This window comes from Andrographis paniculata, unplaced genomic scaffold, assembly GCF_009805555.1.
Source record: "Andrographis paniculata isolate CXL003 unplaced genomic scaffold, ASM980555v1 Contig71END, whole genome shotgun sequence".
NCBI classification, from domain to species: Eukaryota; Viridiplantae; Streptophyta; class Magnoliopsida; order Lamiales; family Acanthaceae; genus Andrographis; species Andrographis paniculata.
The window spans coordinates 5,770,749-5,785,618 of NW_026137608.1; the positions used below are offsets into that span (position 1 = coordinate 5,770,749).

A 14,870-nucleotide genomic window follows, 5' to 3' on the forward strand; every position below is an offset into this window, starting at 1 on the left:
ATTTGTACAAAAAATTATACAAATATAAGACTATTTTTAATATTAAGTAAAATAACGCAAAAAATAATGTGACTTTAGAGGCGGACGGATGAAGTAATAAGTACGCGTAAAAATCAATCTAAAGCTTTAAAAAAGTACATGTTAAAAAATATTTTTTAAAACACATCAAAATACAATCAAACAAAGCCAAGGAGCCCAGCAGTCGGACAAGGCCCACAGAGCCAAGAAAGCCCGGCCCGTCAAAATGCTTATCAGATCCATAGCTTAAGCTTGACCCAATATCCATGGAGCTTGGAATTGGAAGTCAAAAAATTTCATCTTTCCCGCTCAATCAATTGTTGCTGCTGCTGCTCCGTCGGATTATTGCAGATGCAGCCCCTCCTGAGCACTTCTTCTTCCACAATTTTCTTGTCTTCGTCTTCTCTCCATACCCTATCGAAGTATGACAGCTGCTGGGAATCTCCTCGATACTCCTCCAGCTCTGGCGTTACATCACCAGCTCACCTCTTGTTCAAACGTTAACCCTGATTCTTGCGACGAGCCGTCGAATCCGAATTTTAATCACGCTGAGTTGGATTCGAGGCCTCAACTAGGGTCCGGTGGGGATGAGAAGGGGATAGATTTTGAGATCGGGAAATCCAGCGAGCTGAAGTTTTGTTCGAATAAGGGTTTTGGCTCTCGATTGAGTAGGGGAAACGATGGAGATAGGGATGGAATCCATAGGGTTTTGAAGCGATGCAGAGTGAAGGCCTCCACGGCGGCGAAGCTTGTCGATGATTGGTCGGGGAGGAAAATTGAGCAGGGAGTTCCTGAATTCAAGTGTTCGTTGCCATTTCTTGTTGGAGCTCCGAAACAGGTAGATTTGTTGCCCTTCCAGATTCTCCTTGTTCTTGACAATAATACAATTCTTATATGTTGTGTGGAATAATATTTTATTGGATTCTATTGTTCCTTTGGTAGTTTAATGTTCTTTATTATTGCCTGGATTTGTTCTTGAATTTGGGGATGGCTGCAAGAATCCATTTCTGCTCTTTATGTTATTATCAATTTTGCAAAGATGATATCACTGTAAAGCACTGAAGCATTTGATATTTGTAAAGCATCGAAGCATTTGATATCAGTTGGGGTTCGATATTCAGAACTGTTGTTTTAATTGATTTTTTACGTGATCTGAACATTTGGAATGGATTTTCTATGTAACTATGTTAAAGATCACCCCTACAATGAACTGAGAGCTTTTAAAGACTAGTGTTGCAACTGGAATCGAAAAAAAACTCCGAACAAGAAAATTGGGAAAAGAAAACCTTAAACACAAATTTATCTTTTTAAGCATTTCTACCATTGTTGCGGTGTCATTCGATTGTTTTGATCTTCTCAGGTCCACTGTGGTGTTTGTCAGAAAGCTGTATTCGATGAGGAGAAGATATTGTGCACTGTTAATGGTTGTCATAGTGTTTTTCACCTAACATGTGTGAAGGAAAGCATGGGTTTCTCATCTTCGAAGAACTTTAAGTGCCCACAGCATGTAAGTATTAATGGAATTCTGTATTGAATTTAACAGGATTACTGGAATCATGCATTGATGTCTCGGTTGGATTCGCATGCAAATTGAAAGTTTCCATATCTGAAGTAGAGCCATGAACTTGTTTTAAATAAGGAAGTACGAATATCATTTATTCAGAATACGACAAACCTTTATTGGCTTAGTAACTATAGGTTTGTCGATATGATATCATTTATTGAGAATACGACAAACCTTTATTGGCTTAGTAACTATAGATTTGTTGATATATGATCTAATTTCCTTTCTCGGGGATATCTGAAGTAGAGTCCCTAGAGTTGTATTAAATAGTTAAGTGCCGATATCATTTATTCAGAATACGACGTGAATTTATTGGTTTAGGAGCTATATTTTGTCGATATGATATCATTTGTTGTTTGGTCTTTTTGGATAATATGCTATTTTTTATACATTGGTAATTAATTTTTCTTATGAAGTTGCTTTTAGATGTATTTCTGATGTGTGTTTATTTCTCTGTTAGCTTTTCCTCGATGAAACGAAAACATGTTTCTTTACGTTGGAAGGGAGAGGATTGTATATTTTGACTTATTCTTGTGGACAGGTCTGTTTCTTGTGCAAGCAAAAGAACCGTTTATGGAGGTGCATTCGATGTCCAATAGCATGGCATGATAAATGTGCTCCATTTCCGGAATACGTGATTAATCTTCCTGATCGACCCCGAGAAGCCATTTGTTGGAAGCATCCTACAGATTGGCATTTGGATAAGGTTGATTTCTTCTTCGATATCTTCAGCTTTTATTTCTTTTCATTTTTACCTTTTACCTTTTACCTTATAAGATAACAGCAGAAATTTTTCCACAATCTTTCTAACAATCAACTTAGTAACTATTTTCACATCGCCTACTTTTCGAAATTAAAACAAATATAAACTCTTGAGGTTTGATACATGTCCATATCTTAGTATGACTGAATTGTTAGAGACTTGGATTTAGACATTTCGCTTGAGTTATTATGTCAAATATTGACACCTTAACATGGTAAGCTACTCATTTTGTAATTGTAAAGTGGAAAAATAGATTGTGATCGACAGAAACAGACGTGATCTATTATCCATGGTTCCTAGATAGCGCGCACATATTATTTCATAATAGGGGAGATTGGGATACCGTTTCTTAGCTCAAATGCACTTCCAATTTTAAAAACATCGCATTTAGTTCAACATGGAAGTAATATAGAAATTTGGTCAAGACTCGCATTTATACTTTCTTGAAATGACAAAGATTGAAGAGGCTAAACGAAGAACTAAGTTGATGTTTCAGCTATTCGACAAACATAGAAGAATAAATGCCAAATATCTATAGGTTGATGTTGGGAAGTGAAGAGTTTTAAAGGGTTCTTTTGTCCCAGTAGTTTGTCCGATGAAAATGGTAAAGAAACTGTTATGTAAATAGTTTGTCGATATTCTTGCCATGTGGTGTCTCATTATTCACATGATTGGTAATTTAAATGCAAACCTTCCTTCGAATAGTTTGGTAATTTCTGTAAAATCCAGGACAGAAAAAACATAAGCCTCGTTCGTATAGGCTTGGTGGCTTTGCATTTGTAATTTTAATTATGACTTCAACAAATGCGAAGCATTCGAAACAATGCATGCGATATGCCAAGAAATAAGTGACCGTTGGATTTAGGAAATTGAGATTACCATCATCTTGTCTTTGTTTCCTCTCGGAACTGAACTAGACGTATAAATTTCCGCTTTCCTTTTCTTTTCTATCGATCTTTTCGTTCATACTTACGTTATGCCATTGTCTTCTTGTTATATGCTTCTATGAAATCACGACCTGATTTTCTTCATTTATCATTCAGCAAGAAGTTCCAGCAAAAAGCATTGAGGTTAGCTCTTGAACCGTTACGATTTTTGTTAGCTCATTTGAATCATAAAGCGCAGAATGTGAAATGGTTTTTATTCTTTTCTCGATTTCTATTTGTTCTTGGACAAATGATAATCGTATGCACTCCAATTTCACTTTTCAGGACGTGTTTTCCCTCTTACCTCTTCCATACAACAAGGAGGAATTCGACATCGACATAAACTGGAAGACCACAAACAAAGCTAAGCTGGTCCCGCAATCCTATGTGCATATCAAACGAAGTATCCTACATTTCTCCGTTTTCTACCAAATCGTGTTTGAGATCATCTATCGTATGCTTTTTTAGAATTTTCTTAACTAAGTCAGATGTGTATCTCATAAAAAAAAAGCGTAGTAATAACGTCGAAGCTGATGTCGGATGCACGAGCTGCAGCTCTACTCAATGCTCGGAGGGTTGCGTCTGCAGGTACTGTTCTTCAATCTTCGACAAAACATTTATTGCTTGGCAGAGAAAATCTAATCTTTTCACTTTTTCTAACAGAATGCAGTGCGTAAGCTGTTCGAAAGCTTGTCGTTGCTCCAAAGACTGCAAAAATCGACCCTTCCAGAAAGTGAAAAAGATCCAAATTGTCAAGGTACATTCCCTCAGACTTTTTTATCGACTAATTCCTAAATGTTCGATAGGTTTTCGAATTTAAATCCATAACACAGCGTGCGATGCTTACCAGACCGAACACTGCGGTTGGGGTGTAGTGGCTGCCGAACCAATCTGCAAAGGCGAATTCATCGTGGAATACGTTGGAGAAGGTAACTAATTTTCGTGGATAAGGCATGCAGAAGATGAAATTATTAACGCGTATCGATTCGTTTACGTATGTCAGTAATCGACGACGCCTTGTGCGAAAGAAGGCTGTGGGACATGAAAGACGAAGACGCGAAGAACTTCTACATGTGCGAAATCAACAAGGACTTTGTAATCGACGCAACGTTCAAGGGAAATGCGTCGCGCTTCTTAAACCACAGCTGCGCGCCAAATTGCAAGCTCGAAAAATGGTAAGCGTTCGTCGATTTTCTTGACGTGGTAATAAATCTGTCGTGTCGAATTACCTGATCGATCAATTTGCAGGCAAGTCGAAGGGGAGACTCGTGTCGGCATCTTTGCGTCCAGAGCGATTGAGATCGGAGAACCGTTAACTTACGACTACCGGTGAGCCATTATCAAAATCGAAGTTTTTTTCGAATACATTTTTGCGCGACTTGTTCGTTTTTTTATTTTTATTTTTATTTTATCGACACGATTGCAGGTTCGTACAGTTTGGGCCGGAGGTCGAGTGCCATTGCGGCGCTGAAAAATGCAGCGGATATTTGGGAACGAAAAGGAGGATCGTTTTTTGTAGTCCGAATACGAACACGGACACGAACACGAACACGGGATTGGAGATTTCGTGGGGACCGAAACGACAGCGGACGTCGAAGAAATTTGTGGGATTGAGTATAGAATGAATGTGAAGGAACATTTTTGTTGTTGTTAGAACTTATGTTCATCAATTTGTCTTGTGGAAGACACAGATATGAGTTTGTTGTGTGTATTTTTGTTGGTCTTTTTAATTTTTTTGTTTCATGTTTTTAGTTATAAGGCACAATTGAGCCTTTTGTTTCTCCAAAGTTTGTATTGTGAACGAGTAAATGTTTTTTTTTTTTTTTTAATTTATGAATGCAAAAAAAAAAAAAAAAAAAAAAAAAAAACTCCCTTTGTTTACTGTGACTGTGCATGTATTCATTTAAATTTTATGTATTTTAAATGAAAATTATATATATATTTTTTAATTCTGATTGAACTTTATCTAATTAAGCATGTATATTGGGACAAATGGACATTCGTGATGTAATAAACAAATCATGCATATTTTGTTAGTCTAATATTTTTAGGCGAGACGATATAAAATATTTGTTTTTAATGTGATATATATAATATATTTATATTAAAATATAAATGTTTTAAATATTATATTATATTTTTAGTGAAATTTTTTTTTTTTAAATTATGATTTAACTTTATCTAAGCATATATACTATGACAAATGGACTTTCATAGTGGGCAAATAAAAAAGATAAATATATCTTTACGAGATTAATCGTTTAGTCGAGACAATTATTTAATATGATATTAGAGTCAAGATGTTCAGGTTCTCGAATCCCATTACTATCCGAGAAAGATGTTTTTATAAGAGTTTGAAAATTTTCAAATTCTAGTAAAAGTTAAGTATAGTCTCCGTTCCGTAAGAAGGTTGTCATTTGATTTTTGCATCATTATAATATTTCATATTAAAAATGTCTTTATATTTGAATGATTTATTCGACAAATATCATTGTATTTGTAATATAAGAGACTAATAAACGTATTTTTTGTCTTTTACTCTTAATTTGTAATATAATAATTAATATTGAAATATATGGAGGGACTATTTAATTAATGTGTTATTTAGTTAAATAAAATAAAAATTTAATGTAATATTTTTTTATAAAAATCAAGTTGTGTCTATTTTGATTTTTTACAATTTTCAATAACCATTTTCTCAAATACATTATATTACAAAATATCAATTCAAATTATTATTATTACAAGCGCGTGGATCACATGTTGGGGTGCATTTTTAATTCAGTTCGTACGTACTTAATTTTAACTATTAATTAATAAAAGATATTTAAGTCAATTTAAATATTATTCTTGAATTAATACTCCCTCCATTGTCAAAATCTGTGCTTTTGTATTTTATAAAGAAATTGAATACAGATTTTGATGACAAAGATAGTGTGTATATATATATATAAATAGAACCTGTATTTCATTATCCATTTTCATTTTACAGGTAAAAGTAAATATACATTTAAAAGACCCTAAATTTTTTATTTTGTCCCGACCTACCGAAAGTCAAGAATATCACATTCGATCACCATATGTGAATCATGTCCCTTTTAAGAAAACCTTTGCAGATTCTTTGCCAAGATTCTGTGTCGGGTTCTGCCTCCATTAATTGTAATTTAGCATTTTCGACAAAAACTATCTGCAATGAATACACATATTCATCGAACTATGTTAAATATAGTTAGAGGATAAAGCCCAACGAAAGTATTTGTGTTGCGAATATATATATGTGTGTACGATGGTGGATTACGCACGTCGATGGAGTTGTTGGAGTGAAGGCGATCGATAAGGTTATTGAGGATGTCTTTATTGTATTCGGGATGTCCTTGAATCCCTAGAATATTTTCTCCAAATGTAAACATCTCCACTCCCGTTTTCTCAGAATGTGCAAGAACTCGGGCTCCCGATGGCACTTCCCACACCTAAACCAAATATTTTTTGTTATGACAACAAAATTCGAGATTTTGACACAAATATAGGATGTTAGCAAGATTCGGACATGAACATAGGATGTTAACGAAAATCATATTTTGTAAGAAAGAGGATTAATGAGTATAATTCAATTTGTTTGTATATGCACTTATATACCTCGTCTTGGTGGCACTCGATGATAGAGAGGGTTGGAGGGATAATTCTTTGATCGTAATCCGTTGATAAGAAGATTGAGAAATGGAAATCTTCGATGAACTTCACTCTTCGAACTCCAATGTCCCAACCACTACACGATCTAGCAACTTTGCCTCCCAATGCTCGACACAAAATCTACATTTAAAACGATTTATATTTTTAAATAAAGATCAAAACGAACTTACAAATGTATCAACAATCAAGCATATGATGATCGCATCGTGCATACACTCATATATTTAGATATTTAGATATTTAGACAACATAGTTTTTAATAAAAATATATTATTTTTCTCATAAAAATATCACATTAAAATATTATTTAAAATAAAATTCAGATCAACAAACCTTTATAACATCTAGAAAAATTTACCTGGTGACCGAAACAGATGCCAAGAACCTTCTTCTGCATATCGAACAAAGTTTGTAAGAGAATGCAAAGTTCAAGAACCCAATCCTCATGCCCATGGGCATCATGGGGACTCCCACTTATTACAAAGCCATCGTATTTTTCAAGATCATCCATGCTCGGGAAATCCCCTTCAACTACACGAAACGTATCCCATTTATCGCCTTCATCCCCTAATGTCTCCACGAATACGTTGTAATATCCACCGTATACTTTCTTCACATAATCCGAGTCTTGTGCCGCCAATAGAAGTGCAAATCTTTTTCTTCCTTGAATCACCATTTTTTTTTCTTTTTTTTTTTTTTTTTCGAAGAAGATTTTGAGAGTGAAGTGAATATTTACTTTCTATCGTGTTTGTGTTTATCACAAAGTCTAAGGGTATTGAATACTTTATATAGGTTGAAAAAAATAGAAATATTTTTGTGTACGATAGATTGAGGATGAAGCTTCATGTTTGATAAATATTCTTGATAATCGTTTTGCTAACATAGGATTTATTCATTTGTGTGTATATATATTATTTTACCATTTTTTACATTAATTTAATTATGCAATATGATTCTTTATATTTAAATATTAGATGTAAAATTTCACGTAAAAAATGATAATTAAAAATATGAGGCTCAATTTTTTTTGAATTTTTCTTTTTTAAAATTTTTTATTATATGCAACCTCATATTTTTCTATAAAATATATTTTTTTATTTTTTTGCATATAAATCCAATCATTTTTTTTTTTTATTGCAATCTCCCAATTTCATTTAAAAAGGATTATATATATCCAATATTTTATTTTTCATAGAAACAATTACATCCGACAATAATTTCAGTTTATAATAATAATAATAGAATACTGAAAAAACACACCCCAAAATAATTACTCATATAGCTAAAAATATTCCCAATTTCGATTCGATTCTTGATTCCGGATAGCTCAGCAATCCAAAATACTTCCATATTTGATGGATTCATACTAATATTTCTTTTATTTATTTATACGATTTAATATAGTCAATTTATTATTATTCTAAGTGTCGTAAACTAATGACCGTCTCACCTAAAAGCTCGAACTTGTTAAGGAAACCTAAGCCATTAGATACATGCAAGTGGGTCTGCGAAACTTGCACATGCATATGCCACAAATAGGGACGGGCGGGACTCGAACTCGAGACCTAACCTAGGCTCTGATACCATGTCGGAAGCTAATGACCGTCTCACCTAAAAGCTCGAACTTTTTAAGGAAACTAGGCCACTAGTTACAGATCCCGCAAACGGGAGTCCCCAACACTAAGAATGTTAATATGCATATGTATTAAGCAATATATTAATATATTTGTTTTTATAAAATTCTATTATATCGTCTCATTATTAAGTATTTTTATTATTTTTTTGCATTTTGAGTGAACAGTAATTCAATATAATATTTTGTATAAATAATAAAATATTTGTATAAAAAACGCGATGCCTATATACTAAAAAAAAAAAAAGAATTAAAAAAAACAAAAAATACATTCCAAAATTTTATTTTAATTTATTCATCGTTACAAATAATTTAACAAAATTAAAATATTACTTTAAATTATTATATAATTCAAGTTTATTTATTTATATCAAGTTTCAATTCCAAATCATCAAACTAACCATATCCCCCTCCCCCCAAAAAAAAAAGAAAGTAGAATTTAACATTACATTCATTAGGTATAATATTATTCGAACATATAGGCCGACTAATATGCTTATATAAGACGTCATAGAAATAATAATAATAATAATAATAATGGTTGGAATTAAAGTAATAATATTATTTATCTACTAAAATTAGGGTTACATCGTCATACATATACATATACATATTGATATATTACCATAAATATAGATATATATATATATATTTCAATATATATCTAACATACCCCCAAACTCAATGTGGGAGTATGAAAACCAGCTTGAGTGATCAAGAATGACTGAAAGCGGCCGGATAAATAAAGCTTGGTGAAGCTATCAACAATTTGATCGGCAGAAGAAATGGAGGACAAGGAGACGTTGCCGTTAGCAACGTGATGACAGACAAGGTAACAAACGATCTCAATGTGTTTCGTACACTCGTGAAAAATATCATTCGTCGAAATTTTCATGGCACTTTGACTATCACAATGAATAATGGTAGCAAAGGGTTGAGACACACTGAGATCAGCCAGTAGCCATCGAAGTCATAGAAGCTCGGCAGTGGTATCGGCAAAAGCTCGATACTCGGACTCCGCATTGGACTGGGAGACGACCGTCTGTTTCTTGCTGCACCAAGAAATAAGCGAATCACCAAGAAATAAACAAAAGCCAGTAGTCAAGCAACGATCGGTGGGATCTCCCGCCAAATCAGCATCAAAGTACCCAGTTAAAACCAAGGACGAGTTAGCTGAATAATGGAGACCATGGAGGAGAGTGTCTTTGACATACCGAAGAATCCGCAGAGCAGCAGAGTAATTAGTCGTTCGAGGAGCGGACATGAACTGACTGACGATATGAACAACATAGGCAATGTCAGGTTGAGTAACAGTCAGATATATCAGGCTTTCCACCAGCTGACGATATAAGGTAGGATCGTCAAGAGGGGCACCATCCATTGGAGTAAGGCAATAGTTAGACTCAAGAGGTGTAGGCGCGGTTTTAGAATAAGTGAGACCGGCTCTAGACAGAAGGTCAAAGGCATACTTAGCTTGAGAAAGATAGTACCCGTCAGAGGTGTCGGAGATCTCAAGACCGAGAAAGTACCGAAGAGGCCCCAAGCTCTTCATTTCAAAGTGGTTGTGAAGATGATCATGTAGTTCAGAGATGTCGGACTGATCATCTCTTGTGATGATCATGTCATCCACATAAAGTAACAGAATAGTAACACCAGCGGACCCGGGTCGAGTGAATAAAGCAGAGTCATGATAGCTGGAAGTAAATCTAAGTTGGAGCAGAGCAGAGCTAAATTTTGAAAACTAAGCTCGGGATGCCTGCTTCAAACCGTATAGAGCACGACGAAGTTTACATACCTTGGAGGACGTGGGAAAACCAGAAGGAGGAGGCATGCAGATTTCATCGGATAGATCACCATACATGAATGCATTCTTGACATTGAGCTGATGTAAAGGCCACTAACGAGTAGCAGCGATAGCTATAAGATAACGGACGGAGGTGAGACGAGCAACGGGGGCAAAGGTCTCCTCATAGTCGATATCGTACTCCTGAGTGTAGCCTTTAGCTACCAAACGAGCCTTGTAGCGCTCTATGGATCCATCAGAGTGTGTTTTGATCCGGAATACCCACTTACAGCCGATAAGTTTCTTGCCTTGAAGAAGATCAACCATATCCTACGTGTGGGTTTTCTCCAAAGCCTGTAACTCCTCAGACATAGCTTGCCGCCACAACGGGTCCGTATACGCCTCACGGAAGGACTTGTGCTCATGGTGGGACAAGGTGGCAGACAAGCAGTGATAATCGAGTAAGTGAGTATGGAGATGACTAACCCGAGTGGAACGGCGAGGGCCAGGATCAAGGTCCGAAGTCAAAGTAGTGTCAGGATCTGGCGGTGATGACGGATCAGAGTCGGGAGTAGTGGTGGGCTCGGGGATCGGCGTCGGCTCAAGAGGCGCAACCGGGACAGCGTCAGGAGCGGAGGACAGAGCCGCATCGTTGGAAGGAAATAGAGGTGGAGAGGACAAGGTAAAGAGCGGATACGAACGATCAAAGGGAACTCGAAAGTGGGACAAGGTAGAGAACTTGATATTCTCCCAAAATGTGACATGACGAGAAATACGTAACATATTGGAAATAGGATCCCAACAATGATAACCCTTATGCTCTACCCCGTATCCCAGGAAGCAACAAAAATGCGCACGAGGTTCTAACTTTGCGCGCTCATGAGGAGGGAGGAGGACGAAGCTGACAAAACCAAAGGGGCGGAGAAGACTATAATCAGGGGTTCGATTATATAGTATTTCAAATGGACTAACATTACTCATGAAAGAGGAAGGGAAACGATTTATACTATAGACAGCAGTAAGTGCGGCTTTCCCCCAAAAAGATCCGGACAAGAGGCAGATAAGAGAAGGGTGCGGACTGTATCAAGGATATGGCGGTATTTACATTCGGTGCGACCATTTTGTGGAAAGGTGTACAGGCAAGAGCGCCGGACAGCAGTACTCTGATCAGATAGAAAACGAATGAATGAAGAATTTGTATACTCAAGAGCATTATCTATGCGGAAAGTTTTAATAGTGGAGGAAAATTGGGTATGTATCATTTTAGCAAAGTCCATATAAATAGAAGAGAGTTCAGAATGATGTCGCATGAAGTAAATCAACGTAAAACGAGAGTAGTCATCGATAAAAAATACGAAATAACGTGAATCATTCATAGAGACAGCGAGTGAAGATCCCCAAATATCATAGTGAACTAATGAAAACGGAGTATCCACAACAAAATACATGAGGGAATGATAAAGCAGGTTGTTTCCCCAATGAACAATCCACACAATTAAAAGACTAAAAACCGACAAAACCCAAAAGACCCTGAATAATCAAAGACCTAAGTTTATTTGAGGACGCATGACTGAGATGATGGTGCCACTGAAGGTAGGATGGTGTGAAGGTGGTGGCAGCAAAAATAGAAGGACGAGAGAGCTGAAGTGACTCAAGCTCAAATAAGCTGCCCGTCTTCCGGCCCTTCCCGAGCGTCCTCACGGTTTGCGTATCCTGAACCTGCACACCAGAAGAAAAGAAAATCACTGTGAGACCTTGATCAACTAATTGACCAACTGAGATCGGATTCAAGGTTAATTGGGGAATACAATAGGCGTCAGAGAGGGATAAAGATGAGGTGGATGTGTGTCCAGTATGAGTGATGCGCATATGGGTACCATTTACGGTAGGATAGGGGGTAGAGATGATGCGGTGGATGTAGAGGTCATAAGACGTATATCAGAGGTCATATGACTACTACAGGCAGAATCAAAATACCAAGGAGGGGTACCTGATATGGTAAACATGGCAGTATTGGAATATAGAATCTGTTTAAGGGGAGCCTCCAAGTCCTGAATCGTACAAGGCGCAAGCACAGGCGTGGCAGAGGCTGTGACAAAGAAGGTACTAAAATGAGGAGGTCCACAAACATGCCGAGGCTTGAAGTTACTGCTGTCAGAGCGAGACGGCCTAGTAGGACAATATTATATAGTATGGTCTAAAACGTGACAGTAATGGCATTCCACTTTGGGGCAGTGACCGAAGTCGTGATCAAAAGACTGACATCTTTCAAAACGGAGTTGACGACTCTGAGTAGGTGATCGGGAGGTGACCGCAAGAGCAGAATCAAGCGGAGGAGCCTTGGCAAGGTGAAGACGTGTTTCCTCAAAAAGAATCTCATGAATAGTTGCATCCAATGTAGTAAGTGGGTGCTGATGTAACAAGAAGGCACGAACTGTCTCATACTCTGGACACAAAGCCATCAAGACCTGAATGAGGTGAAGATGATCCGGACTGATCTCAGCATGATCCAACCAATGCCAAAGGGGTTGCACTTGCGCAAGAAAGTCGTTGACAGATTGTTCTGGTTCCTGTTTCAGATTATGAAGTGTACTCTATAGCTGATAATAGTGCGCCAAACCAGTAGCACGGAAGCGGACTGCCAAGAAATCTCACGTTGCCTTATCAGTTTCAAATTGGGCAAGTTGTACATGTATCGTCGGAATGGAAGTGTTGCGCAACCAGGTAAGAATCTGATGGTTCTTACTGTCCCAATTCTCCAATATTTCAATATATGATTCAACAGCTATATCCCTTGTAACAACCCGTCATAACTTCATACCTATCAAAACCCTTTTCATCGATTGTGCCCATAAATTATAATTATCTCCAGATAAGGTAATATTAATCCTAACATGAGCATCCATCTTTTCCATATGAAAAGAGAAAAAAGCAACCACAAATAATATTTAACGCCGAAACCGCAGGATCAAAAGTAGCCAACAGAAGCACGGATAGAGGATCGAATCGGATTCAAAACCCAAAAGAACAGACGATCACATAATAGTGTTCAAACGGGAAAATAAATTATACCATAAGGGACAAAATCAATTTCCGAGCAAGACGCCGGAAAAAGCTCCGGCAACCGCTACCGCAGGCGCCGCCTAAGCGTCCAACGGCGAAACTTCGTCACACGCCGCCGTTTGCCGTGAAATTTTGGGTACCAGCCGGTCACGCGGTGGTGCATCTGATGGTGGGGACGGTGTCGATCGAGGATCGCCGGAAAAATAGGTAACAGAACGGGCAGTGTGATTTGGTTATACGGAAAGATATCGGGGCTCTAATACCATGTTGGAATTAACAAAATAATATTATTTCTTTACTAAAATTAGAGTTACATCATATATATATATATTGATATATTACAATATATAACAACAACAACAACAACAACAATAATAATAATAATAATAATAATAATAATAATAGTTTGCTTAAAAAATATATATATAGCTTTGTTTTTTCTATATTTTTTTAAAAAAAAGTTAATACGATATACACATTTATTATTTTTATATTATTTACGCAATTCTTTAAACCTAACTTTTAAAAAAGAAAAAAAAAAAAAAAAAAAAAAAAAAGACACATATATGCATATCTTTTACCAATATACTGTCGTTCTATTGATCTTGAAAGGGTATGTTTATTTGTGATTTGTGTCATATTGTTTAGGTGCTAATTGAGGCTCACATGGAGGATCAAAATAGCTGTTCAATATTAATTATAAAACAAAAATAAAATAAAATAATCATGCATACAAGACAAAAAAAATAAATTAATTAATTAAATAAAACAAAATAAATTTATGTACATTTTATATAGTTGAGAGTATATTCATGGATAGAATCTGATGCTGAATAAAATTCGACAACCACCTTTCCTATTAAAATAAATTTTATGTGGGAGGTGAAGTGTGTTTATTCACATGGTTCTTCTTTTAAAATTTATGGTGATTTTAAAAAATATATACTCTCACCCTCCCAATACAATAGTCTTGTTTACCATTTTTGTCTATTCCAAAATAATAGTCTTATTTTCATAAATAACTATATCACTATAAAACTACCCTTACTTTTTCATTTTTATTACACAATTGCCACTAATTTTTACACTAATATACTCACAAGGACAAAAAAGTCTTTTATCCATACTTTTTACCAACTATCAATATCTCATATCCAACCCAATTAAACTATATTTATGGGACGGATGGAGTATTAAAAAAATAATTTATTTTTCTATATTATCCTCTTGCTGGCATCACTCTCATAATGCTTGATGATGCATATATATATGTCGAAATGAATCAATAATACTTTGGAATGGAATATATTTTATTCGATCTTTATCAAATCAACGGTTAACGTAACATCATACAACAACTTATGCAGTATATTCGTGTTATGCAGATGGTTGAAAGACACGATTTTGTAACATTTAGAAAATAAAATAAA

General features: G+C 35.9%; 2 protein-coding genes across 2 annotated transcripts; one reads left to right on the plus strand and one right to left on the minus strand.

Moving 5' to 3' along the window:
* Positions 1-331: 331 nt before the first annotated feature.
* On the plus strand, positions 332-5,071 carry LOC127264718 (histone-lysine N-methyltransferase ASHR3). The gene is made up of 11 exons (XM_051294220.1): positions 332-856; positions 1,379-1,525; positions 2,124-2,288; positions 3,389-3,415; positions 3,557-3,674; positions 3,760-3,859; positions 3,935-4,028; positions 4,122-4,200; positions 4,275-4,446; positions 4,520-4,600; positions 4,698-5,071. Exons 1-11 carry the CDS (start codon positions 443-445, stop codon positions 4,894-4,896), a joined length of 1,596 nt encoding a protein of 531 aa, XP_051150177.1. The 5' UTR covers positions 332-442; the 3' UTR covers positions 4,897-5,071.
* A 1,151-nt stretch (positions 5,072-6,222) lies between these two features.
* LOC127264719 (gamma-glutamyl peptidase 5-like) lies at positions 6,223-7,698 on the minus strand. The gene is made up of 4 exons (XM_051294221.1): positions 7,320-7,698; positions 6,908-7,081; positions 6,574-6,741; positions 6,223-6,458 (listed from the first exon to the last, which is right to left on the minus strand). The coding sequence occupies exons 1-4, from the start codon at positions 7,635-7,637 to the stop codon at positions 6,345-6,347; spliced, it is 774 nt and encodes a 257-aa protein (XP_051150178.1). The 5' UTR covers positions 7,638-7,698; the 3' UTR covers positions 6,223-6,344.
* Positions 7,699-14,870: the final 7,172 nt, after the last annotated feature.

Excerpts from the sequence above, each read along its gene's own strand:
- LOC127264719 (XM_051294221.1), bottom strand. The coding sequence starts at position 7,637 with ATGGTGATTCAAGGAAGAAAAAGATTTGCACTTCTATTGGCGGCACAA. Across the intron at positions 6,742-6,907 it reads TCGAGTGCCACCAAGACGAG|GTGTGGGAAGTGCCATCGGG; the intron begins GTATATAAGTGC and ends TATTTGGTTTAG. Across the intron at positions 6,459-6,573 it reads ACTCCAACAACTCCATCGAC|ATAGTTTTTGTCGAAAATGC; the intron begins GTGCGTAATCCA and ends TATTCATTGCAG.
- LOC127264718 (XM_051294220.1), top strand. The coding sequence starts at position 443 with ATGACAGCTGCTGGGAATCTCCTCGATACTCCTCCAGCTCTGGCGTTA. Across the intron at positions 3,860-3,934 it reads TCGGAGGGTTGCGTCTGCAG|AATGCAGTGCGTAAGCTGTT; the intron begins GTACTGTTCTTC and ends TTTTTCTAACAG. Across the intron at positions 4,201-4,274 it reads CGTGGAATACGTTGGAGAAG|TAATCGACGACGCCTTGTGC; the intron begins GTAACTAATTTT and ends TACGTATGTCAG.